This window comes from Drosophila sechellia, chromosome 2L (assembly GCF_004382195.2).
Source record: "Drosophila sechellia strain sech25 chromosome 2L, ASM438219v1, whole genome shotgun sequence".
Lineage (NCBI taxonomy): Eukaryota > Metazoa > Arthropoda > Insecta > Diptera > Drosophilidae > Drosophila > Drosophila sechellia.
Window position 1 is genome coordinate 2,523,633 of NC_045949.1, and position 25,337 is coordinate 2,548,969.

The window sequence follows — 25,337 nt, forward strand, 5'->3', positions numbered from 1 at the left end:
CGAACCTAATGAGCACTAACTAGCTAAAAGCCAGAAAAGGCATACTTATAAACCCCTTTCAGGGATTTAAAATTTCAGCATCAAAGATTTTTGGCATCCGAATTAAATGATTTGGCCCACAGAAGGCGTTGGAACGTGGCGAGCACATTAAATTTGTTTAGTATGTGCACTAAAGTAAAAGCGACAGGGCATCAGGCCGCCCAAATGGTTATGGTGCTCCCCTGCCGCAGGCTGGGTATCCCCCCTTTGGCTCCGCTCCGCCAGATTCATTCAGTTAACGCGTCGCAGTGGCGTAGTTGGCACTTTTCTATTTATTTGCCCATTAACGCTCATTTGCGGTTATCAGGTAAATTGGATAAAAGCCAACGTAGCATGAAGCCTGCTCCACCGCCTGTTCCTCTGCCACTGTGGAAAATCCTGTGGAAAGTCCTGTTTTCCCACACCACTCCCTCCCTCTCTGCTCCCCTCTCACTGCTTATCTTTGAGTGTTGTTGCAACATGAAACGAAGGCTTTGGCTTTGACTGTGCCCTCTTTCCACACTGCGAGCAAAATTGTACAGAGCTTGGTAGATATAGATGAAAAAGCTAATGGAGTAAGCCAATTAAAAGGGAAACCGAACCCAAAAAATATAATTACGCTCAGATAGAATGAAAGTTTCTTTTGGATACATGTTTAGAGTGGCTCACAGGATGAAGAACCTTTAAGTAATTTATGATGCCATTCCTCAATTTCTCTCAGTGTCGAAAGGAAATGAAAATCTGCCTTCAAGTACCTTCCATGCCACCCGTATTTATTTCGTTTTCGCGTTAACAGCGCCAGTCATTAACTTTTTACGACTGTTTGATCCTTGTTCGCCAATCCACTCGCAAATATATCAAAATTCAAATGCAATCCAAATATTTGCGGTGACAGAAATCCAGCCTTAGTTTCGCCAGGCAATCCGCAATTTGTGTGGCCTGGTAGATAGAACGTTTTGTTGCCGACTTATGGGGCCACATAAAATTTCATATTCACTTTGTGGCAAATATTTTTCCCCTTCGACGGCGAGCGCATTTAAATGCACCATATTGCAAAGCTCAAATGAAATTTTGTGGCATGTTGCAAAACAAAAAGCTGCAAAAAGTAAAGTAAATAACAACGAGGAAAAGCGCTGCAACACAATACTTGTGCACACGCGGCTGCATTGTGGCTGGGGATCGGTGTTGTCCTTTGTCCTTCGACGCCGTCCACTGCATGCGGTCGCTCAATATGAAAGTGCCTGCAGTGAAGGGGCAGCTGTGCACTCAGAGAAAATCTTAGTAATGTAGTCAGTTCTCATTAGTATGAGTTTATTCTACATGATTTGGCACTTTAAAGCATTATTCATTAGGAAGATATAAGAAATGCATAGTTTATCCTTCAGTTAAATCGTTTTAAAATTTGACGAACTAGTTTTTTTTCTTGTTCAATAAGCTTGATGTTAAGCTAAGCACGAGAAAGGCGGGCGAAAGGGGGCGTGTAAGTTGGTCTGCGGTCGGTTTGCGCTAAATTAAATTTCGCCGCGGCTGCCCCCAAAGTCCAACACACTTGCAACACTCACACACACACACTCGTATTCAAATTACTATTGCGCCAAAATATTAAAAGCGAAACGCCAACAGCAATACGCACATGAAGGCAACATCTGCCCACTGCACTTATGCAACATGGCCAAAAAAGTGTAAAAAACTAGACGAGAACTACGAATTTGAACGCTTCCTTTTATTTCTGCAGCTTGGTATATTTCAGTTCGACATCGCCATTGAGGAAGATTCCCATCCCGGTGTCCGCACCCAGAGGCACCTTCTTCGTCTGCTCCACCTGGTAATTCGAGAGGATGTGCAGGATGGCCGTCTTCACACTCAGTTGACCCACGCGCATACCTCAAAGTACGAATGTTATAAGATTAAGATTATTATAAAGATATTATGGTTGGGGATTCACCTAAACATATACGAGGACCATCGCCGAAGGGCAGGAAGCATCCTCGTTTGTTGAGGACACTTGCTGCTCCGTTGTCGAATCGCTCCGGCCTGAATTCACTGGCCTCCGGATAGATGTCATCGTCATGATGGTACTGATAGGCTGGAACCATCACGGTGACTCCGGGCTCCAAGTCCAGGGTTTTATCATCCCCCAAATCGATCTGAATGGCCTTGGTGCAGATGCGCATAAAGAAACCAATGGGAGTGGTCAGTCGGAGCGATTCTGAAAATATATTAAGATAATATTAATTTCGAAGCTATGAAATAGTGCAGATTCTTACCATTGACGCACTGGTCCAGATAGGACAGGTTGTTGATCTGATCGTAGCTGATTTGGCCCTCGGAGGCCAAGGCATCTAGTATCTCCGAGCGCAACTTTTCCTGCTCTTCGTGGTGTTCGCTCAGCTGATAAGATACAGCGTTGTTTTTAATTAATTATATATGTAATTATATGTGAAAATTGTGGAATTGACTAACCGAGTAGAGCATGTGATAGAGCACGGCTCCAGATGTTTCGAATCCATCTAGGTGCACAGTGAGGGCATGTCCCACCGAATCGTGGATGGAATTACCCCGCTGCTGCAGCTGAATGAGATGGGATAGGTAGTCCGTGCGACCCTCGCCACTTCCACCTAGCCGCAGATTCACTGCATCCTGGGTGAGTCGCAGGAAGAACTCATCCGTTGCTTTGGTGAAGAAACGCATGGAGAACAGCTTTCGCACGAAGATGGCCACCAGAGTCTTGTTGAAGCGGATCATCGAGCTGAAGGCGTGAGCAGTCCACTCCGTGGAGGTCTTCTGGAAGGCACCGATCTCACCCACTTTGCCGCTGAGTGAGCCTGCATCGATGCCCCAGATGAAATCTGCCATCGTGTTGGCCGTAAATCGATATGCTAGCTGAAGAGTGATATTAGCTTGGTGGAAACGAGTTCCGGTCTAGATTCTCACATCTCTGGTTTCGATGATATCGCCCTGTTCCCGCCTCGCCCGCTCGATATACTCGACCAGCTTCCGCCCACTCTGCTCCCAGATGGTGTAGGCCATTTTCAGTCGACTGGGCGTCAGTCCGCCCACATTTTCGGAGCGCAGTCGCTTCCACTTGTCGCCAGCACTGAAGAAGGGCGACCCCGCCACGTACTTGTCCTCCGGATTGTGGCCCACAAAACTGCTGGTGATGGTGTCCCGAAAGTGGCTGAACTTGTCCACCAAAATGTCATGAGCCAGGGCGGGATCCAGAATCAGAAGCTGCGGCTGTCTCGTAATGAAGGTTCCGACTGCCCTGTACTTGTCCTTGTATTTACTGGAGAAGCAAATCTTTTATGGTAAACAATCATCTCCGATTAGTAGCAAAGCTCACTTGTAGACATCCTGCACATCGAGAATGAGACTGCGGCTCTTGTTGACCAGAATGCCCGGATAGGAGCCCAAAATGGTCAGTGGCTCGGCGGTGACCACTCCGCGCTTATCCCAGTACTTGTGGTACCAGGTCAGATAGAAGTAGACCACCGCAAAGGCCACATGAACGACGGTCAAGCACAAAGCCACTAGAGTAAGCATGGCAGCCACCGAAGAAGTCGATCTGAAAACTGGCACGGAATGGAAACATACTCTGCTGCCAAGACCCATCACATTTTAATCAGTATTTTACAATCATCTACGTATGTAGTTTTTAATTTGTTTGGCACTGTGCTACGAAAACTTAATCGCAAGTACCTTGCAGATAAGATTTTGTTGGAGAGGTAAGTTCTGGCTTTGATTAGCTGCAGTAAATAATATGGGATTTGTATTGCTAGTAATTTCAAAATATTTAATCAGTGAAAGCTGGCAATATTTACTGATAACAATACAAGTCTATCTGAAAAAGCGGCGGTATTCAAGAATAACATCTCCCTGCAGAACGACCCCAAATCCAGAATCTCCCTTTGCAATCAGTCGATCCCTGCCCCGCACCACCTGAAAGTTGCTGAGGATGTGGACCAGAGCCGTTTTCAGGGTCAGCATGGCCAGTGGAACACCTATGAAGATACAAATAAAACTACATAAACATATCTTTATATTCAGGATTTTAAGGACTCACCCATGCAGATACGGGGACCATCGCTAAACGGCAGAAAGATGCCTTTCCGCATCAATTCCTGATAGGCGCCATTATCGAATCGCTCTGGCTTGAAAGCCTCCGGTTCGGGAAAGTATTGCTTATCGTGATGGAACTGGTAGTTGGGTATCATGATCGTCATGCCATCCTCCACATCCAGGCTCTTGGATTCGCTCAGCTTAATGACGGTGGGCAATGTGCAGACTTTTGTGTACTGCGGTATCAAGCTGCTAAGTCGAAGGGATTCTAAAACATTAATATAAATATTTCGAATAAAATAACAAATTCAATGTATTTGCTAACCATAGATCACTTGCTCCAAATATTGCAAAGAGGAGAGCTTCTCAAAGTCGAGACTCTTCTCCGATGCCATGCTGCTGAGGATTTCCACTCGCAGTTTCTGCTGAACAGCCGGGTTTTCAGCCAACTAAAAAAATATGCTATGAGATTGGACTCTTTGGTACATAGTATTATCACCCACATAGTACAGAGCGTGGAGGAGAGCTGTTCCCGAGGTATCGTAGCCATCCAGCATCACGGTCAGAGCATGACCCACCAAATCGTCGTGGGTGGCCTGCTTTTGATCCCGAAGCTGGAGAAGATGCGACAGATAGTCCGTGCGAGTGGAATCGCCTGCCTTCAGTCGCAGCTCAATGGACTTCTTGGTCAGGTTGGAAAAGAACTCGTCGGTCTCCTTGGGATAGAAACGGAATCGCAACAGCAGACGACTGCAGGGCGCCACAATGGTGGCCATGAAGAGGGTGAGCATGTAGAAAGCGTAACTGGTCCACTTGCTGGCCATCTGCTGCACCTTGTTGGGTTGCTCCAGGGGTCGGGTTAGGGTGCCTGCATCTATGCCCCAGATGAAGTCCGCCATCACATGGGCCGTGTATCGGAAGCATAGCTGCAAGATTGATTTATGAGGATACGATACTTATAGCTGGTTAGATGTGAATAGAACCCACATCTCTGGTCTCCAGGATATTGTTCTTCTCCGCCACCTGCTGCGTCATGTACTCCGTGAGCATTTGGCCTCCCTGCTCCCAAATATTGTAGGCCTGCCTTAGGCGACTGCCGGAGATACCAGCTTGGGCATCCGTGCGAAGGCGCCTCCAGGACTGTCCGGATGCCCAGAACGGATTGAGGCGCGCGTACTTGTCCCACTTGGCATGCCGGAGGTACGAGCTTTGCAGCGAGTCCTTGTAGCAGCGGAAGTTTCCCACCAGCACTTCGTGGGCCAGTTCCGGATCGAGGACCAGGATCTGCGGCTGTCGAGTCACAAAGACGCCAACAGCTCGGTGTTTTCCCTTGTATTTACTGGGAGTAAATAGATATATCATATCAACTAGAGATTGGAAGTGCTCACTCGTAGATCTTCTGCACGTCGAGGACCAGATTGCTTCTGCGGGTGAGCAGGCCCGGATACGTGCCCAGCAGGGTCAGGGGCCGAGCCGTGACCAATCCCCGCTTGCGCCAGTACTTGTGGTGCCAGGTGAGGTACAGGTAGATGGGCAGCACCAGCAGGTGCAGCAGGATCAAAGCCAGCGACGCCAGGATGTACATATTTCCGCGTTCCGTGTTGCTGCAAGTGCCCCTGGCTCTCGTCCAGTACTGATCGATTGGACGGAAGTCAAAGCTGAATCTCTCCGGCAGCATCGCTGCCCGGAATAGGATGGAAAATCTGTTGATGCGGAATCCTAGTGTATTTATTGATAGCTGACTTATCAGCTACTGCTCGATTGTAGTTCAGTATACTTATATACTTATATACTATACTTATATACTATATACTATACAGTGCATTGAACAAATAAAAGTAAAAAAATTCAATTTTCTTTATTGGACTTTTCAGTGATCCAGCTACGTTTCGCCATCTGCCTGGCAAATAAAGTTGTTTTCATTGGAGCAGGGTATCGTCATCATGCCCTTTTCAGAGTCATTGTAAATGGCGACGCAACTTTCTTCGCCGGGATTGTAGTCGGGTTCATTTCGAGTCCACGACAAGACGGCTGGTCTTCCAGAAGCCAAGGACACAAAGTTTCCCCTCACTTCGTGGTCATTGATGCCCAAATAATAGGGTGGTGGTGGGAATTCGTTCTTTTTTGAAGGTCTTTGGGTACGGATCTCCACGGTGGTGTTCCTCCATTCATCGTGACTGCCTTTGTTCTCTTCATATCGATAACAAGTCGAAACAAATAAAACGTAAATAATTACGACTGACAATATAAGCATTTTAAGGAAATGCTTCCAAGACCAGCTTAAGAATTCAACTGAATGCTGAACACAACTTATATTTGCCTGAGAGCCATTGTCAATTGACTAATTAGAGACCTCAAAAGATTAAATTCACATGCTTTCAAGATTTTAGCAATACTTCAAAGCTGTGTTTTATTAGCTACCTAGTCGAGTTTCGGTTTAATCAGTGTTTAGCAAAGGAATTATGAAGAACTGAATGAATATCTCCTCCTGACTATCGCCTTGCATTACCAGATGCAGTTCTAGGAGGCCAACGGAGTTGGTTTTGATGGCCACCTTGGTGGCCGACTGCATCGCCTTGTTGGTCATGCGGATCTGCTGGCTCTTGTAGCGAGCCACCACCGTCTGTTTGCAGTTGAACATCATCATCATGGGACTGGTCTTGGCCACCTCGACGCTGAACACCGCCTGCATGATCCCTACTGTGGTGATCTTAAAGTGCGGGCGGTTAGGCGATGTCACGAACTCGAACTCCTCCGCGGACTTCTCCAGCTCATTGAACACCTTCGAAAGGTTCGGTCCGCGTACGAAAATAACATTTAGATCCGGATCCTTCAGATTCTGATCGTAGTCAATGGGCTCGTCGCAGTCCATTGTTTTGATGGCGCACTCCGTGCTCACATCATCGTCGTCGTGTGGATACAGGATGATCTTCAGGGGATCGCCCTTATCCCTGTACATCATCCGCAGGCTGCAATCGGCGGATCCAAAGAGACTGAGGCACTCCGACAGCACATTCATTTTCACACCGAAGCACTGGAAGTCCTGCACGCGGAACTCCATGAAGGCGCCCGGCGGCATGAAAAGCGTTGCCTGGATGGACTTGCCCTGCTCCACGGTGATGCGCAGACCATCTTCGGAGACTTGCAGCATTCCATACTGTGGGTAAAATAATAGGGTGTTATCGAGTTAAGTTGGTTACCGAGTTAAGAGAGTTCGAGCTAATCCTTACATCATTAAAGCAGATGGACTTGATGGCCTGGGTTAGGGTCTTAATGTGCTCCACTCGAGCGACGAATTTGCAGTCGCCGTAAGGCGATGGCTCCACATCAGTCATCCTAGTCCCGAAAGACGTCCGTCTGCAGCTCCTTGATGTCCTCTTTCTTAAGGATCTTCTCGGTGGTTTTCCTGCCCGTGTGCTTCAGAAATTGGTGGAGCCGCAATGCCAGGATGTGCTGGCAGGTGTAAGACACTCGGCTCTCCTCGCTCCAGTCCTCCAAAATGCCCGGTTGGCCACTGGGAACGTCCTGGTAGAGGATGCCTCGCGGCAACTGCAGCACGTGGCACTGAAAGAACTCGCACTTGCAGAAATTTACGCCCGGAATCAAGCGGAAGTACTCGGTTCCCTTGGAAATTTCTACCACGCACACGGATCGATTGTTCTTGGCGTGGAAGAAGGAGAAGTTGTGGTCGTCCAAAAGGTGTAGCGATCGCAGGACCAGTTCTTGACCCAATAAAATGGATAGATCGTAAAAGAACTGTCCGCGTTCCTCTAAAAAGTTGGAAATCCAGAGTAGTTACTACGGAATCTTTCAGATTTAATAGCTCGTACCTTTTGTTAGGCTGTTGGACTCTGCTTTACTCCGATATAATTCGAAGACTTGATCAAGCAGATGCGGAACAAAATAGGATGTAGTGTTTTCTGACTCGGACGCCATTCAGGACATTTTTAAATCCTTAAGTGAATTTTATTTATAAACAATACCGCCAAAAAGCCGACAGGCGTCATCAGCTGTTTTGAACAAAAGTCTGGCAGCGCTGCAAATTGGCGATTTAATTATTAGGGTGACCAGTTCCAAGGCTTATCGTTTAAATGTAAATGAATTCCGTTTTCGCGCCAATTAACTTAATTTTATCTAATTCGAATTGGAACTTTACTCTTTTTAACTTTTTAAAGAATGAAGGCCTTAGGCAGACACCCTTATCTACCCTGCGCAACCCCTGAAATGTAAATAAAACCACAATTACTTTTGGTTCGGATTGGTAAAATCATCTTCGAGATCTTTAAAAATCTGCTACACGTTAGTTCAATGTAGTGCTCTACTATCTACGGATTGTGAGAGTTTGTGCGGGCAATACAGCCGTTTTTGGTGCTATTCTAAGTCATTAATGATTAAGTGCTAACAAATTTCTACTAGTACATCTAAATAATGTTCTCCTTTTCGTGTTTGATGCCACTGCTTCGTCGCTTGACGTTCTGGATCTTCATCATCTTGTTCTCGTCGGCGCACTTGGTGGTGATGGCATTGCGCACCTCCTTTTCGCTGGCATTACACTTGTGCGTCACTGCGAATATGATGTCCTGGATCTTCCCAGGATCGAGCATTCGCTTGAGCGGCTTATCCTGATCTTTGAAGGCGGGCGACGGCTTGCCCGTCATCGAATGGGTGGCCAGAGTTTCCCGGTCGAAGATCGAGACCAGTAGTTTCCGCGTGGCCAGCGAGCACACCGTCCAGTTGATGTTCTCGAAGACACTGGCGGGCACACAGGTGTTGTTCGGGCCAATGGACACCATTACGTTGTCTATGTTCTGCTGTTGGCCCTTGTTGAGATCGGTAAGACTGCCATTACGGATTTTGACTTGGGGTTTGGCTGGTAGTTTTAGGTTCGGCCGCGTGACTTCTTCCTCCAACTGAATCTCCTGCAGCTTGCGGCGTTTGATGAACTGTAGTGGAGTGTCGGAGGACTCGGAGGAACCATCCCTCTTTATGCCGTTGCTGGTCCTGTACTGCTGCTGGGAATTGTGGTGATTGCTCTGCTGCTGGTTCTCGTCGCCCAGGCAAATCTCCAGGCGATCTGAGTCCGCAGAGGTGCTCAGGTTGTTCAGACTCTCCGCCGCCAGGCGAATCTCGATGGCATCCGCATCGTCGGGTGCCGAGATGATCTTGTAGTCCAGAATCTGGGGATTCTGCGCGGGCGCACATATCTCCGAACTCGGTGGCGTGAGGATTTGGTGGCTATGGACCGCGGGCGGCGTGGGTGGCCTACTTTCTACCAGCAGGGAGGATGCCTGTTGCATCCTGGCGGATGTGGCATGAATCTGGGACAGCAGATCCTTGTGCTGCTGCAGTTTGGCCTCCAAGAAGCGGACCTTATCGTGGAGCGCCCTGTTCTCGACCTCCACTTGCGGGTCCGGCGCGGAGATGCTGCGGAGCACCTCGAAATCCACGCTAGAAGTCTGCGACCAGGCATTCAGAAACAAGGGCTTGCTCCTCCTTCCCTGCGAATCCTCGCGTGGAGTGGCGCTGACTATGCGCTGATATTGCTGCAATTCGGTGGGACAAACTCTTGATCAACATATTTGGTAGGAGACATGCTGCAGCTACTCACGTTTTCCATGTTCAATCCTCAAAGGATCTGCGTCAACTGAAAATTGGCGGCAGAATGCGAAAAGTGGTTGCATTCCTACCTGCACGCACACATGCGCACGCATATACAGGGAAGAGAGCGCCTGCCACTGCGCGTGTGTGCGTGTGCCTTCCAGGTAGCCGATATCCTGTTCCTCTTTCTGTTCCAGGACCCCGTATATTTCCCAACTAGTCTAAGTCCAGCTGTCTTTTCCTTTTTCGCATGGGATTTGAGGTTTGCCCGGGAACCAGTTAAATTATTATTATAAATTATTGCGAAGAATGCTGCTCTTGCTCTCTCTTTCATGGACAGGGTTGACACCTAGGGCTGTGAAATAAAACTATCGGTTGCAAGTCACGGGGGTTTAGAATACTTTAATTTCAGGTAATATGCTATTTTAAAAAATCCGGCTCATCTGTAAAAAATTACTTCAGTATAGGAACACTTTATTGAAAACGTATTCAATAAATTAATAATTCAAAAACTGTTTTTTTTATTCTTAAATTCATTTTATAAAGTTTACTTAATTATTGTTTGCAATATTCCTAAACTTTTTTTTTCAGAATATCCGTTTGGTAATTCTGCAGCTTGGTGAAGGGCAGAAAATATCAGAAAAAAGTAAATGTAACAAAGGAATGTGTAAGAATTCTTTCCACAGTTCCAAGAACCAAAAAAGACAATAGTTGGGTTTTGTAAAAAAAACCGGTTTTCAGGACCCGGACTGCATGTAATCCATTGCAATTTGAATGTATTGGGAACCCTCCCAATACATGAGATCCTTTTGGAATATAATTCTTTGCTCAAACGCTCTCTGATCGGAAAAAACACCCTTAAATTCCATTTTAGAAGGGATACCTATTTAAGGGTAAGTCTACTGGAATTCCCTCCATTGTAATGCATTTTGAATGTGCATAAAATACATACATATATGGTACTTGTCTTTAAAGTTTCAAGCCGTATCTTTTTTAATTTAAAACATGCACGAGTATGACTTATTTAAGACTAGCCTTCAGAAAGCGCTAATAAGGAGCACAAGATATTTTAATTATGTTACTACTACATTTCCATACACTTTTAACTAGTTTTAAGACTTCTGAGTAAATATAAAGACAAATATTTTAGACTCTCCTTCCAATTATCGAATGCAAACTATCTTTACTCGGCGACCCTGGCAGCCCTGCAAGATTAAGATTTTCGGATTTTCCGGTATTCTCAGGTATCTGGCGCAAGGAACAATAACTGTTAAGCCGGGCCATAAAACACCGATTTGTTCAACGAATAATTCGCAAAATAAGCCAAGGAAGCCGACGCAGCTGCACTTTTTGCCAGAAATAAACCTTTTTGCCTTTACCTGTTGCCAAGATCCGCGTGCAAATGGCCGGCGGACTTCGCCCGTACGATCAGGACTCGTGTCCTAACCTTACAAATAGCGAGGCTCCGGAGTTTAGCATGTCAGTCGTTCGCAGAACGGAGCCGCACTACTTTCACCCGCAGACTGCGATCCTGCCCAGCGTCCAGTACTCCCACCCATATCACCACTATCTGAGCCAGTTCGCCCCGAACTTCGTGCCCTACTACTACCGCCTGCTCTCGCGGCCCATAATGAAGCAGGAGGAGATGGACATAGAGAACTACATCAACTACGAGGTGGCTGCCCAGCAGACCATGATGCGCCAGCGGAACCTGAAGCCCCTGGGTCAGCTGCAGATCCAAATGCCGCCTCCCATAATGGTCAACCATCCAGTTAAGCCAGTTCCCGTCAAGGCAGTGCCTGTCCGCCGAAGCTCTCCGCCCAAGCGACGCGTCATCAATGCTCAGTTGGTGGCTGTAGCCACCGATTCCGGGGGCATTAAAAACATGGAACCGCGGGTGGAGCCACTGCCTCGCCCGGAGGAATCCTTTAAGCAGCAGGTGGCCAAAATCCAGAAGAGCCAGCACCACTACGAACAACTCTTCGGGCGTCTCACTTCCATGCTGAAGACCCTCAATCAGCGGTACGACAACGATGCCGAGGATGTGCCCGCGCCGCCCTCCAAGAGACCGCGCCACATATCCACCAGTTCGTCGGAATCGCACATCCCAGATACTGCCTCCGAAAAGGACGAGAAGGACACTCTGGTACAGTATCCTCACCGAGTGCAAAAGGAGGACGGCAGTGCGGTGTACGTACTGGGTCCCAATGGCACCCAGATCACAGCCCATCAGTACGGCGAGGTCTTCTGGACCAATGCCCCGGTGGCTACGAGGTGTCTTCTCTGCGTTGTCTTCAGCAGCGATGAGTTGGCCACCCACACGCTGACCGGCAAGCCATCGCCCGCATTCTACGGCCGCGAAAGACCGCCGAAGCTCCAGTTGGACCAGAGCAAGGTGGACGATATTGTGGTCTGTGTGAGAAACCGGACGGGCGGCAAGGAGCGGGTGATTCGGGCCACCATCACCACCAAGTGCGCGGATACCGCCAAGAAGTACAAGAGGCGAGCCAAGAAGGCCCAGAAGGTCGCCATCAAGGAGGAGTATTAGCAGGGAGTGGACAACTATTGGCTAGATCTAATCCAGCTATTAATAAGCCTAAGCACTTCTCAACGACGCGCCAAGAAGGCACAGAAAGCTATTGTATATATTCGTAGTAGGTCCTGCTAAAAGTAAAAGTAAATTTATATAATCCAGCTGTGATTGAATAAAGACAAGAAGAAACCAAAGTGCTAATCAATAGCTGAATAATATGGGAATAGTTTGAGGTACTTCACTTTCATCGCCAATGACATATAGCTTATCCATTGCCTCAATTGTTCTTCGAGTGCCGAGTCAACGAAATTGGATTTATTAACTCGCAGCCATTTGCACTTGAATTTAAAATTAATTATAAGCTATGCCACACTACTGTTTCTTCGCCTTGGGATCCCAGGCCTCCACTTTGTTGGGTGTTGTGGAGTAGGGGTAGTAGGCCTCTGCAAGAGCAGGATTGGATTAGGGGGATTAAATAGTGGTAATAGTGCATAGTTACCCTTGGTGCCGGAAAGATTCTCGCTGTGGTCCGCTATCCACTTGTGCTTGGGGCGGCATCCATCGCGAATGGGAGGCAGATCGGTCTATAAGGAAAAAGGTCATGACATGTGCGACAAGATATAGTCTAAACCCACCTTGTAGTGCATCCAGCCGTACCACTCGGCGGGAATCATGGAGCCATCGTAGTCCATGTTGACGTGGGGTGCGAACTCGATCCAGCGGTTGCGGCCATAGAAGTAGTACGGGTTCTCGAAGTACTTGTTGCCGTACTTGTCGATGCCCACCAAGGTTCCGATCTTCAGATCATCGTTCCTGGAATAGCGCATATGCGGTTTTCAGGATTGGAGCAATCTTATATAAGATCGAGATTCACCTATAGAGCTTCAGGTACGCTTGCTTCAGTCCTCCGGCTTCGCGGACGATCTGGAACAGCTTGGTCAGCCGGTTGATGCCCAAAAACTTTGCCATGCTGCCGGGAAAACCCAGAAATGTATTAAACGTAAATAATTGCGATTTTCTTGGACTCACTTGAAACAAAAACAAAGTCAATCTGCAGTGTGGCCAGGAGAGGACAAAAGCAGCAGCTAGAAATACTGAAGAACAGTAAGGAACAAAATTAATACTAAGCTGTCAATTATATTTTTTGAAGTACAAATTTAACAAGATTGGTTGAAACCTACTCTCAAAATATTATTTAAGTCAGTTCCAGTTATTTTCAGTTTAATTTTATTTGCTCAGATAAGTGATTGTTTTGTTGCTTGGATGTATCCTGTGATTATTGTTGCATTGGTAATAATACTGCAGCTAGTATTTTCTGAGGTTCGGCCACTCTGCCACACATCTGTTTTGCCTTGCCGGATTTTGTGATTCATATTTTTGTGGAGAAAAGTGGTGGGAATCGAGCGAAAACATGGCCAAAAACACGTCCAGCAACGCGTTCCGCAAGATCGATGTGGACCAGTACAACGAGGACAACTTCCGGGAGGATGACGGCGTGGACAGCGCGGCAGCCGGTCCGGATGAGAGCGAGATTACGACGCTGCTGACGCAGGGAAAATCCGTGGAGGCGCTCCTGAGTGCGCTGCAGAATGCCCCGCTGCGCTGCAAGAACCAGAATGTGAAGGTGGGTAGCCACACCTATTCGTATCGAGAACCCTACAAAGATAATCCTTGAATTGCAGGACCACGCCCTGAACATCACGCTGCGGGTGCTGCTGTCCATCAAGTCGACGCAAATGGACCAGGCCATCGACACCTTGGACCAGAACGACCTCATAGACGTGCTGATGAAGTACATATATCGTGGATTCGAGATCCCCTCGGAGGGCTCCAGTGGCCACCTGCTGCAGTGGCATGAGAAGGCTTTCGCCAAGGGAGGAGTGGGCTGCATTGTCCGGGTGCTGTCCGACACAAATCGCGCCTAGAGGAGATCAGCACAGCCAAAGGCGGTCATAGAGTCACTATCCGAACTGTTCCCTGCCCCAAAAACCGATTCATACGCATCGCGAAGCATTTAATCAACACAGGATTGGAGCACTGGACACCACATCCTTATCTTCGGGATTTGCCACGCCCCAGCTGGAACCCACTTCTGTTTCTTTGCCGCAATACAAATGACGTTTTCCAAATTAGATTTTAACTGGTATCCAAGTATTAAAGTTTTTATTACGAAAGGTGAGTGGCAGTGATTTCAATCAGGGGATCGAACGTACTTCTAGTTCACTCAAGCCACACCTACATGTAACATAATTTGTAAGAAACATTTTGTTTTGGTAAGGCTAAGCTAACTCATATTAATCTTCAGACTGAGCCTAGCCACCTTACGAACATAATGGCTTATCTAATCGAAATTCCAGGCGTATCATTCAAATTCAACAAGATGACGTTGCCTTAGTAAACCTTTAGCTGCCGTGACAGAAAACACATCTACTACTATGTTTGAATCAACCTTTTCTGCTTTATTTGACTATTCAATGTGTAATAAGTGCTTTGAGTAACCTAATCGAACCAATCACGGCGTCTACAACTTCTTATTAATTTAAAAAGCGGAGAGGCTCGATGATAGACAAATGCCAGGCGAATAGAAATGCGAGTAGGCTAAATGAAAGGCCCAGAATTTGGGGGTCGCATGCAATTTGATGATATTTCAGTGCTCGGTAGGGGGAACATTTAACAAAGGAGTTCGTTCTTTTCGAACGCGTCTTCAATAAATAGATTTTATGTTGCTTATATGCGGGGATTATTAAGTCGAAACGGGTTGCTCCAATCGCCGACCAGCCTACCACATGTGGGTCTCGCGGATTTCGCTGATGATGTGATTCGCCCGCGTCAGTGCCTGAAATCAAAAGCGAGTTTAAATCGATGTCAAGCTGAGTATAAGCTAGCCAAGCGCACCTTCAACATGTCCGCCGCCTCTTTTCGGCGCACTGCAATGTGATCGGACTCGTTGAGCAGGGTTTCAGCCTTATCCGACTTATACAGATGGGTAACCAGTTCGCTCTGCAAGTTGTCCTTAACGTAGTTAACCAAGAAATGCATGATGGCCTTTGGAACCGAGTCTTGTATGGATTTGCGCACAATGTAGAAATACGATTTGATCAGGTGTTCTAAAAAAGGAAAGTCAGATTGAGTTAGGTCTGTAAGTGGCCCGAGTTAACTGCAACCCACCGATGACATCGCAATCCTTCTGCTCCTTGTCAGTGAGGCGACGTGGATTGTGGTTGGCCGGCACATCGGGCAGCAGATTGACCGGCTTCACTGGACTCACGATGTTATTGTGAACCGGAGTGTTGTTGGTCGAGTTCTCAATGCTGTCCGGACGCGTTGTTGCCGGCGGTAAAATGTTCGACAGCCATGAGCTGGCCATCGAAGGCGTCGAGTTCTCGCCGACGTGGTTCTAGAGCGTAAAACGAAAATGGGTTACATAGGTTGCATACATAAAGGCAGATTCTGCTGGCACCTGCTCATGCACTTGGCTATATTGCTGCTGTGAGGAACTCGACTGCGGCGGCTGCTGTTGCGGCTGCTGTGAACCTGCACTGTGCGACGAAATCTGAGGCGACATGTGGTTGCGCGGTGTGTTGGCCCGCCGCTGGCCCAGATTAATCTGTGAGTAGGGATCGCTGTCCGTTTTCAGCAGACTGGGCACCAAGGCGGCATCCTTGTGGAAGTCGGGGTGCTTGGTGTTGATGTAGGCCAGCTCGATGGCCACAATGTTCTCCACCATCACGTTGGTGTGCGGCAGACGGCGACGCAGCAGCTGGGTGACCACGTCCACAATCTTCTCGTGCAGTTTGGGGAAGCTGTAGAGGAGATGGGTGAAAACAAATGACATTCAGCTATTATTAGTTCACATACCGCAGCATCTCCTGCTGCACTTCGTTGCCACAATGCTGAACAATGCGCTGCATCTCCTCGTGAATGAGTTCCACGCAGCGCAGGGAGGGCTCCTCCAGACGGCGAATCTGGCGCTTCACCAGCAGCTCGAACGAGACCTCCGGAACAAATAGGGCCGGGCGTGGACCGGTGGCATTCCGGATGGCTGTCAGTATGTCCATCTTGCTCAGACCCGCCAGCGGGTGAATGGAGTCCAGGGTGCGGCCGAAGGTCTCGTGGAAAATGTAGCCCATCCGGGCACCGCCGCACAGCTCGGTGGTCTCGATATTCCTGGCCGTGCCCTCGATCGTGCAGCAGTAGGCGCTGGAGAACTTCGTGATGATCTGCAGCAGGGTCTGGCTCTTGTCGGAGACATCCTCGCCATAGGAGTTCAGCAGCGATTGGAATTGCGTGGCCATGATGTTGACGCGAGTCTGCAAGAATATGGGAAGTCATTCTCTTGAATTCAGCATGCTACTCTAACCTTATCTGCCATTAATCTGTTGTTATTTCTGTGCTTTATCATAGAAAAATATAAAGATCGATTATAATTGAGTGCCAAGTGACAAAGGATGTCTTTTGTTTCATTTTTCTACATTTTCAATAGTTATATTTAAGATTTGTTTAAAATTCTTTGAAGTCTTAGACTGAGATTCTCGGATAATTTGTGAAATCGATGTGCAGTCTTTATAGACTAGACTCACCTTAAGATCTGGCAGGCAGTCCCGGATGTGGTGCATCAGGAGCCGGTTGAGGGTCTTGGCCAAGTAGGGCGTGCCGTTGCGCGTGGCCAGAGTGGGATACTTGCGCTGCAGGAAGGCGGCCTCGTCCTTCATCTGATCGTCGATGTGCTTTTGGTCCATGATGTCCTTCTGCGAGCGATTCATCACGCCGATGATGCCCAGCTTGACGGGAATGACCCGGCCGCACAGGATGTCGATGGCATCGGTGCCGGCGTCCATGAGATCAAGTTTAGTGACCACGGCCAGAGTGCGCCGGCCATCGGGGTCCACATCCTTGGCCAGCTTGAGTGCCTCACTGGTGGCCATGTCCGTGTTGGCGGCCGTCACAGCCAAAATGATGGAGTTCGGGTTCTCAATGTACTTGAGCACCAATTCTTTGATCTGCGCCTCGATATCCTCCGGCTGATCGCCCACCGGCACCTTGGTGATGCCGGGCAGATCCACCAGCGTTAGGTTGACCACGTGCGTCGAGAATATCTTCAGGTTGATGGGCTCCGGGCAGATGCCCTTGTTGTTGCCCGCCGCCCGCTCCGTTTCGTTTTCGATCTCCTTGCGGATTTCGTCAAAGTCCGTGAAGCACTTCTTGGTGTGCAGGAAACGGCCCCACTCCTCGGCATTGGACGTACCTAAAGATTGGATTGAATTGGATTTCTCGAACTTCTGGCGCCTCAACTCACCATTTTCCGCCGAGCGATTCTCGCGATCATCGAGTGGGCTGTAGATCAGCTGGAGCACCAGTGGGCGACGGGTCACAATGCCCGTTCCTCGGGGAAGAAAGGATCTTCCCACCACGCTCTCGATCACTGAACTCTTGCCGGAGCTCTGGAAAAAGGGAGAATGTATGTATTACTGGGAGTTAAAACGACGACTGATAAAAGACGATGACCTGATAAGGAAGCTTCCAAGCGTTTGCAGCAAGGAAACACTTGGAAAACCGCAGATTAACTATTCTTATCTGGCAATGGGGAGCCATTCTGTGATTGCAAATTTCTCAAACCAAAGAAATCACCCACTATTCTTTTGACTTAAGCATTTGCAACAGAAAAGCAAATGGACGGTAAGAAATGGCACAGATTCAACATATTGGAGCTCCACTGTACTAGGTATCAATGAGTTGCGCGAGTATTTAGTCATACTGAATTAATTCCAGAGCGTGAATCAAAGTGCAATTAAGCCAGCGATCGAAGCATGCATACATACAGACACAACTATCGAAGTCACACATGTGTACGTTTGTTTTTTGCAGTGTGTTCGTGGGGGAATGTGTCACATCAGCAGCTGTTTTTGCTCTTTTTTGTATAATACTGTGGGATATTGATTTTCCATGGCGGCGGCGAGCAGTGCCAAAAATAATTATATAAACAACGGAGACGCCGCGAAGAGTGAAAGCTGCCCGAAATGTTGCTACAAACTGAAAACACAACTAAAATGCCGGCAAACGCACTCAGTTATATAATTTTGCGGTCACTGGAAAACGCGAGAGTTGGGATTTAAGTTATCTGCGCCATATTCCGGTTCTCAGCGGCACTCCTTTTACGGAGCACGGGTATTTATGGTTTTGGGTTGCGGATTTCTGGGCACCTCGCAGTTTGCATTTACCTGACTGCCGAGAACAACAATTTGGGGCAATTGGATGGAGTCGGAGCCCACGGTGTTGAAGACGTCCTGCAGCTTGTTGATGACCGGGATGAGGGCCTCCATTCTGGGTGTGTGTGTGTGCTGGGTTCCTTTGGTCGCGTTCCACTCGTCTGGCGTTTAATACGCGCACATTAAGGCCGTTCTTTTCGGCTTTTTCTGATTGACGCGAGCACCGAAATTATTTTTGCAATGCGTCAGTGTTGCACAGCGAATTTAGACTGCTCCGTTGGCGGGGCTGCCACACCGGCGGAACTTGGAGACTGGACTTTGTTGCTATCGACGAGGCTGCCACCCTGTGCGAGAGTGCTGCCAATCTATTCCAAAGGGGCAGCTTTCTGGGCGCGCCAAATTTGAATTGTAAGTGTTTCCAATTTTGCCCGTTAGGTGCGTATATATTTACATAAATAATGGAAGGTATGATTTCATTGCATTACTTTAATTCACCTAATAGCTACAAAAAATGAATGTCAGCGTTTAATTCTTTTTCTTATTTTTTTAGTTCATATGTTTCCTTTTTCTTATTTCAGATGCACATGAGCAAATTGTATTGATATGGGCCAAACAAAAGAGTCCTTAAAAACCAATCTGAAAACTTACACACCACAATCCAAAGTCGACAGAATCTCAATATATTCATCCTATTTAACTGAATTGAAAAACTGCCCAGATTAGGCGCATTTTCGAATACCCTTTCAGACATGATAGTGAAAATAAAAATAAATCATAAATATATATATTATTATACTTTTATTCTTATTGTTAATGAAATAAAGACATATTTAAAGTTGCTATACCCCTGAAAGAACGAAGAAACCTTAAAGTTGGAGCAGCAGCCAAGTGGTCAGACCACGTGGCCCAAAAAGGGAAAAGGGATAGTCTGGGGCCCGGCCTCAAGTGCTCGAGATTGGCATGGTCGGTTGGGATGGGGACTTCCCCGGTTGTTATAAGAACTGGAGGGCGGGGGAGCAGTGCCCCAAACCAAAAAGGGTCTACCCGACTATTTCTCGACCACACTCGATTGCCTGGCATGCATTGTGGGCGAAATGCCGGGCTCATCTGTCGTTTTTATCGGTTTATTTCAATGTTCGAGGATGCTTGTCGCCCGGTACACTAAGCATTCAAATTTCGATAGTGGCCTGGCCCAAATGGACCAGAATATTGGACGTACATATGTATGCACCACATCCATGTGCACAGACACCCCCCACTCACGTTTGCATCATCTGTCCTATTTGATAACAGTTCCCATTGTTGTTTGCCAGCTCCTCCTGGCTGCTCCCAATTGAAAATGACAATGAAAATTGTTACGAGTTGGCTGATATCATTTTGCAATGCTCGCTTATCTCTTTAATGGCTTCCAAGCGATTTGAATATACTTGGGATGATTTAAGATGGCTTATTTAGAGCCCCAGTGAAGTATCAATTTATTTGACTTTATTGTTCCGATCACATGATGGTAATATCAATTATAATAGTTGCAAATTTTAATCATTCCACTTCAAAATTAGTTCGGCCATCCATGAAACTTTGATCATTCAAGTTTGGTATACTGACTAATCTCATTTCTTGCCCCATTATTATACATTTTGGCATTTTTCGCACTGCAAGTGGGCTTCTTTAGCATTTTCATAGATAAACTTTCGGCTTCCAATTAACAAATTTGGCCAGCAACTTTGCCAGCACACCTCTGCAGTATCTGTGTGTGTCTGTGTGTTTGAGTGTGTATAAATATTTCAAAATTTCCCCCATCAAATTGGCATTGTTGGACCGGGGAACTTTCGTATCTCTGGCTTGACAACTTGCCGAAATGTGCGGCGTGGCAAACTTCTTGAGTTTGAGTTGACAGTTATTGCGAAAGACGGGCGGGGGTGACGGGGATGGGCCACGCCCCTCTCGGGGCCGGAATATTAATTTGATAATTTCACGGCTGAATGCAAATTCGGTGTCAGGGTCCTTGGCTCTCTAATTGACTGACGAATACTTAAAATATGAATTTCAAATGAAGTTCAGCCATTGTCTGCTTTCTGGCTTTCTTTTGCCGCCTTCGACTGGGTGCGATTAATTATGGAGTGATGATGGTGGAGCTGGAGATGGTGCTGGAGCTGGAGCAGCCTCTGCCCTCCGGTGGAGCATTAATCATGTGAAAGTAATTTTGCACATTTGCATGCGTTGCACAAAGCGATAATTTTCATCCATCATTTTCAAGTGTTTCCGCAGGATTATAGTGCTGCAAGGAGTCGCCTGCCTTTCGCTGTCATATCCTGCGTGTGTGCAGGATGGGGCGTCGCCTCATTATCCATCGCCATGTCGTCGTCAATTATTCTTGTTCTGCAGCCTGCCTGAAAGAACTTTGCATTTAGTTGATGAGCTCCTCTGCCCTGGTGGAAACCACCAACTCCTGCTGCTCCTCATGCTCATCCTGCTCCTGCTCCTTTGGTGGTTTGCTCTTTTGTGCCTCGATGCCTTTGGTTTTCGGGACTCGGCTTTCATCTTTCGGCTGACTGCCAGTTGATCAATGGCTCTGCCCGTTTTCCATGGTGTTTCATGCAATTACGTATTTATATTGCGTATACGCCATGTGAATACGACGGATGGATGGAGTGCCCTTGAAGTAGGTGGCGTTCCGAGGCGGAAACTTCTCCGTATGTTCTCGCCACAACTGCTGCAATAATGAAGTTTGATTTTGCCCTTTTGCAATTCCCGGAATCATGAATGTTCCACAGCTTGTGGCCTGGCTGGAAAATGCGGAGCACGAGCTGGGAAATATGCGATATAATTGCTGATTGATGCGGTTTGAAGGAGCTTGCTCTTTATGCACTCGCACATTTTATTATCAAACTTGGTATACAATCGAACAAACTGACAGAACCCCTTTTTTTTATACAATAACTAAATAAATTAGACATATCTCTTTTAATCATTGCCATTACTAAACCCAGTATAGGACTATGAAGTGTGGCCATAACCGACTCTATTAAGTGTGCTGAATTATGAAGGCCATGTGTGCAGCCACTTGGTTGGGTTTTCGGTGCTCCCCGGATCTTGGCAGGATGTGGTTGCCATTTAGCAGATGTCGCCGCTCTTGGCACCCAGCTCCTTGGCCATTAATCTGCCTGGGAACGCGGCTGCCAGATGCCTGGTGTCTTCTACTGCCGAAAGTGCGAAAGTATCGCACACATGTTTCCCTTATTTATTTTTTGGCAATGCTCTGGCTGCATGTTTAATTGGATTTGCAGCTAAGCGGAATTAGAATTGTGGGCGGAAAAGTGGGGCGCATTTGCATACTCCAGCTGTGGCGGAAAACCTCGGCGGAAAACCTCGAGACACTGGAAAAAAGGGGATGCAATTGAAGTAGATTGATATACCAAGGAATATTCTATTCTGATATACTAATATTCTTACGATACATTTTTCATGGGATTATCTTAGTTCTTTCAAGTAATATTTTAGCAAATATTAAGAACATATTTTTTGGATTTAAAATTCTTACCAAATATATTCAAATTGGCTGGGAAATCTTTTTCCGAGTGCCGCTGCGAGGCGACAACAAGCAAGTGTAAATTTCACTTGAACTGATAATTTCACTCAATTTGTGAGCGCTGATGAGCAAAGTTTTCCCATTTGCATGCGACTACGTGTGCCGGCTTTTCCCCGCCTTCCCCCGCTTTTCCACGCCCCCTCCTCCAGATGCAAGTTTCCATCTTTCCATCTTTCGTTTCTCCTTCATCTGGCGCTGCTCCTGAATCAGATGATTTCTTTTTTGTCGCCGTCGCCAAGTTGAAGGTGCCAATTAGGGATTTCCGCCTCAATTACTTTCGCGCGCACACGAGCAGCGAGTTTGTATGATTTTCGCATGACAAACTTGGGGCTTTCACATCGACGTCACCATTCCCCCTTCCCCTTTCCCCATTCCCCTTCCCACCGGCAAATGACTGTTTCCCTTGGCGAAGTATTCACTTCCCCTAAAAATGTAATTGCAAGGAGTGCGCCCCGAAAATCTTGGGTGTGCGTGATGAAAAAACTCGTTTGCATTTTACATGTTTCATCTGCAGGTGCAGAAAGCTGGAATGCGAGCACATAGTTCATGTGGCTTTTCCTGCGACTTGGTAATTTCCATTTCTGCTGAATGCGCTGCCAGCTCCTTGATTGGCTCTGCGATTACGCTAAAATGATTGCAAATATGTGAAAACGCTGATGGTCGAAGTGGTGAGCTCGAAGGAATAGCAATAATGTATACAAAGTGCATTTGAGGAAAGTCAAACTTTGAGGTAACTATACAATAAAACTTGAATGCAACTGCACTAGTTTTCCGATATCAATTAATTCGAGACTCGGCAGGAAAGCCATTTCATAAGCCAACAGACAAACTGGTATCTGTAAATTCGAAATACATGGCCAACGGGTCGAGGACCGCCTTTCAAATCAAAACCAATAGGGCTAACGACAAAGGCAAACGTTTCCGTACCTTTTGTCAAGTCACGGAAAGGCCGAGAAGCACTTAGGAATATTGCATTGAATACGGCATCGAATCGAAGTGGTTAGATCGGAATTGGAGGCACAGAAGGATGCCGGGTGGCAGTGGGGGTGGAAACGGGGTCAAGTCGGATGTGTGACGATTCCGGATGGATCCCTGGCTCGTCCTGCTGCTTAAGTGTAATTAAATTCACCCGAGCCCCACTCCACTCGCCCGCAAGTGTTGCTCATCAAATGGATTGATTTATGATGATGCCCTCCAGTTCGTACTGTTCGTCCTCGGATTTCATCCTTCTCTGGCTGACGAGGCATGACATAATAAATCGCCATGTCCTGGATCCAGAGTCCTGGGTGTCCTGGTTGCGCTGGCACAATGACAGCCACACACACACACATGAGCCGAGCGCTGAGATTTGAAAATTAATTTGCGAAAAGTTTCGCCTACTCAAATCTCGCATCTCTCACATTTCGCATCCTGCGCGATATATTTATATTTATTATTTAATTTCGCCCCACTGCTGTGTACTTTGGCGCATTTTTACGCTCGACTGCTGCCTCGTTCTTTTGCTGCGTTGACGGCAAAGTTTAATTTTTATTGTTGTTTGACTTTGTTAAATGATTTTTATTGCCTTTCAGCTGGCCCGCCAAGGAGCAGCGAAGAAAGGCGAAGCCTTTGGTAGGAATTTAATATTACTGCTGTGACCATATTGCCGAGCAAACAATGCAGCCGCTCCACTTTCTCCCAGCGAACCGATGCCCCGCCATGTCCTTTATTGCTCTAGGATTTATTGGGGCACTCCGCTGAGTTTGACGCTTTGCCTTGAGATATGAGCGCCGTTTGATTGTTTTCTGTGTACCACTCGCTCGCTGGCTGCCAAATTGCCAAGTTTTCCAGCCAGCCGAACGCTTCAAGTTTTCCGGCATAACTCATAAGCATCTTTTGGAAAATCAAACTGAAAACCTGTAAGTACAAACGTAAAAAGCAGTCTCGGTAGGAAACCACAACAAAGGAGTCTAGAAATTTAATGAAAAGCCTTCGCATATAACTACACTCAACTAAATGGAACACCAACTTGAAGGTTTATTATAAAAAAATGTAAAGGAAGTACTACTTTTGCTAGGAAGTAACGAAGTATATTCATAAAATGAATTTTAATAATTTTTAATTTTCTATATTATGCTTTCCCCTTGACACTAGTTGCTATTTTGTTGGCCCCGACTGTACTTCTGTTAATATTCACTGTGAGAACTATTCCGGTCACCACAATAAAGGAGTCTCCCAAGTGCCTGCTGTTCAAAGACGCTTTTTTGTGGTTAGTTGAAAGAGTTTGGCCTTAAATTTAATTACTTGGCTTGACATCGACCACATTTAGCCGAAGAAACAGAGACAAATAAATGTGAAGTATTTCAAAATTTATGAAATATTTTCAGTCCAAATTTGAATGTGCTATTCGAGTTCAATATGTTACATTGAGTGCTAGTATAAATGAACTTAAATGCATTATTTATAGCCTTTATGCTGGCGGCTTAACTTTAGTGCTCCATTGCAAACTGGCATCAGCTTAATGGGTTAATTATCCGGACAGATGTGGTACCTGGCAGCCTGGAGCTTAAAATTTGCTGTCCGCGCCCGTGGAAATGATTAATTGCAGTTTGCTGGAATGCATTGGCGAGTGCAATGAGTGCCCGTCAAATGAATTGCATAATCAGCTGTCAATTACAGTGCTGTCAGGGGATTCAGCGCTGGCCGATGGATCCTTTATTCGATGCGCCATCGGCATTAAACAAATTGCTCTGCAGGCCATTCTGGGCAGGATTGAGTTGTGAATGGCTGCCAAGCGAACAATGGCGGCGACTCTGGATTAGAACGAATAGTTTCCATGGACGGGCTGCATTTGTGTCAACTGGATTGTTATGCATGTTTGCATTACTGAGCGGCATATCTTTTTCCCCCGCCCAGCAATTGTCCTTCGAAGGACAATGTACGCATTGCGTCACTGCGAGAGATACGCCCATTGTTCGAGCCGAAACAATGCCAAGCCGAGCCGAGCCAAATTCAAAGCCTGCCCTCCTGAGCCTTTTGCTCGGCCTCGGCTTTAGTCATAGTTTTAATCTCACTAATGGCTGGCAGGATTTCAAGTCGATGGCAACACAGAACAGGACCTGCTGCTCGTGTCACAAAGGTCCTTCGCTGCACACGACAATTCAATTTCGCCCCCTCTTCCGAAAAGAATACACATTCCGTGCACAAAGCGAGATACACTCATCCAGATGGCAGGGGTTGTGTTTTAAAAGTTAAGTCGGCCTTAAAACTCAAAAAGATATCAGAAAAGTTTCGTTTAATATAGTACTATATGTATATATACAGTGCCTGCAATAAGTCAATAAGTCAATTGGCA

At 46.8% G+C, this 25,337-nt stretch overlaps 9 protein-coding genes and 1 long non-coding RNA gene across 11 annotated transcripts; 3 read left to right on the forward strand and 7 right to left on the reverse strand.

Annotated features, from left to right (window-relative positions):
- Window positions 1-1,720: 1,720 nt before the first annotated feature.
- Window positions 1,721-3,612, reverse strand: LOC6613113 (probable cytochrome P450 309a1). The gene is made up of 6 exons (XM_002037558.2): window positions 3,362-3,612; window positions 2,953-3,304; window positions 2,482-2,901; window positions 2,286-2,409; window positions 1,964-2,227; window positions 1,721-1,902 (listed from the first exon to the last, which is right to left on the reverse strand). Exons 1-6 carry the CDS (start codon window positions 3,559-3,561, stop codon window positions 1,742-1,744), a joined length of 1,521 nt encoding a protein of 506 aa, XP_002037594.1. The 5' UTR covers window positions 3,562-3,612; the 3' UTR covers window positions 1,721-1,741.
- Window positions 3,580-3,991, forward strand: LOC116800209. Its single transcript, XR_004361201.1, has 3 exons — window positions 3,580-3,662; window positions 3,725-3,743; window positions 3,901-3,991. It is a non-coding gene; the product is annotated as an uncharacterized LOC116800209 (long non-coding RNA).
- On the reverse strand, window positions 3,785-5,825 carry LOC6613114 (probable cytochrome P450 309a2). Of its 2 annotated transcripts, XM_002037559.2 has the most exons (6): window positions 5,466-5,825; window positions 5,065-5,416; window positions 4,581-5,003; window positions 4,403-4,526; window positions 4,082-4,345; window positions 3,785-4,019 (listed from the first exon to the last, which is right to left on the reverse strand). In XM_002037559.2, exons 1-6 carry the CDS (start codon window positions 5,753-5,755, stop codon window positions 3,856-3,858), a joined length of 1,617 nt encoding a protein of 538 aa, XP_002037595.1. In that variant the 5' UTR covers window positions 5,756-5,825; the 3' UTR covers window positions 3,785-3,855. The 2 variants fall into 2 exon arrangements, with proteins under 2 accessions (XP_002037595.1, XP_032569868.1); XM_032713977.1 differs by lacking the exon at window positions 3,785-4,019 and having other exon boundaries at window positions 4,234-4,326; window positions 5,466-5,779.
- Window positions 5,826-5,916: 91 nt separating this feature from the next.
- LOC6613115 (cell cycle checkpoint protein RAD1) lies at window positions 5,917-7,427 on the reverse strand. The gene is made up of 2 exons (XM_002037560.2): window positions 7,308-7,427; window positions 5,917-7,234 (listed from the first exon to the last, which is right to left on the reverse strand). Exons 1-2 carry the CDS (start codon window positions 7,410-7,412, stop codon window positions 6,515-6,517), a joined length of 825 nt encoding a protein of 274 aa, XP_002037596.2. The 5' UTR covers window positions 7,413-7,427; the 3' UTR covers window positions 5,917-6,514.
- LOC6613116 lies at window positions 7,401-8,114 on the reverse strand. The gene is made up of 2 exons (XM_002037561.2): window positions 7,908-8,114; window positions 7,401-7,847 (listed from the first exon to the last, which is right to left on the reverse strand). The coding sequence occupies exons 1-2, from the start codon at window positions 8,011-8,013 to the stop codon at window positions 7,414-7,416; spliced, it is 540 nt and encodes a 179-aa protein (XP_002037597.1). The 5' UTR covers window positions 8,014-8,114; the 3' UTR covers window positions 7,401-7,413.
- Window positions 8,115-8,323: 209 nt separating this feature from the next.
- LOC6613117 (protein insensitive) lies at window positions 8,324-10,013 on the reverse strand. The gene is made up of 2 exons (XM_002037562.2): window positions 9,686-10,013; window positions 8,324-9,620 (listed from the first exon to the last, which is right to left on the reverse strand). The coding sequence occupies exons 1-2, from the start codon at window positions 9,692-9,694 to the stop codon at window positions 8,499-8,501; spliced, it is 1,131 nt and encodes a 376-aa protein (XP_002037598.1). The 5' UTR covers window positions 9,695-10,013; the 3' UTR covers window positions 8,324-8,498.
- Window positions 10,014-10,898: 885 nt separating this feature from the next.
- Window positions 10,899-12,409, forward strand: LOC6613118 (early boundary activity protein 2). The gene has a single exon (XM_002037563.2). The coding sequence runs from the start codon at window positions 11,078-11,080 to the stop codon at window positions 12,221-12,223; it is 1,146 nt and encodes a 381-aa protein (XP_002037599.1). The 5' UTR covers window positions 10,899-11,077; the 3' UTR covers window positions 12,224-12,409.
- An 80-nt stretch (window positions 12,410-12,489) lies between these two features.
- On the reverse strand, window positions 12,490-13,301 carry LOC6613119 (probable NADH dehydrogenase [ubiquinone] 1 alpha subcomplex subunit 12). The gene is made up of 5 exons (XM_002037564.2): window positions 13,238-13,301; window positions 13,083-13,178; window positions 12,844-13,021; window positions 12,708-12,792; window positions 12,490-12,651 (listed from the first exon to the last, which is right to left on the reverse strand). The coding sequence occupies exons 2-5, from the start codon at window positions 13,175-13,177 to the stop codon at window positions 12,581-12,583; spliced, it is 429 nt and encodes a 142-aa protein (XP_002037600.1). The 5' UTR covers window position 13,178; window positions 13,238-13,301; the 3' UTR covers window positions 12,490-12,580.
- Window positions 13,302-13,533: 232 nt separating this feature from the next.
- Window positions 13,534-14,387, forward strand: LOC6613120 (actin-related protein 2/3 complex subunit 5). Its single transcript, XM_002037565.2, has 2 exons — window positions 13,534-13,832; window positions 13,891-14,387. The coding sequence occupies exons 1-2, from the start codon at window positions 13,620-13,622 to the stop codon at window positions 14,131-14,133; spliced, it is 456 nt and encodes a 151-aa protein (XP_002037601.1). The 5' UTR covers window positions 13,534-13,619; the 3' UTR covers window positions 14,134-14,387.
- Window positions 14,388-14,642: 255 nt separating this feature from the next.
- Window positions 14,643-18,674, reverse strand: LOC6613121 (dynamin-1-like protein). Its single transcript, XM_002037566.2, has 8 exons — window positions 18,427-18,674; window positions 17,505-17,649; window positions 16,789-17,453; window positions 16,067-16,518; window positions 15,669-16,011; window positions 15,377-15,605; window positions 15,104-15,315; window positions 14,643-15,044 (listed from the first exon to the last, which is right to left on the reverse strand). The coding sequence occupies exons 1-8, from the start codon at window positions 18,526-18,528 to the stop codon at window positions 14,988-14,990; spliced, it is 2,205 nt and encodes a 734-aa protein (XP_002037602.1). The 5' UTR covers window positions 18,529-18,674; the 3' UTR covers window positions 14,643-14,987.
- Between the last annotated feature and the right edge of the window lie 6,663 nt (window positions 18,675-25,337).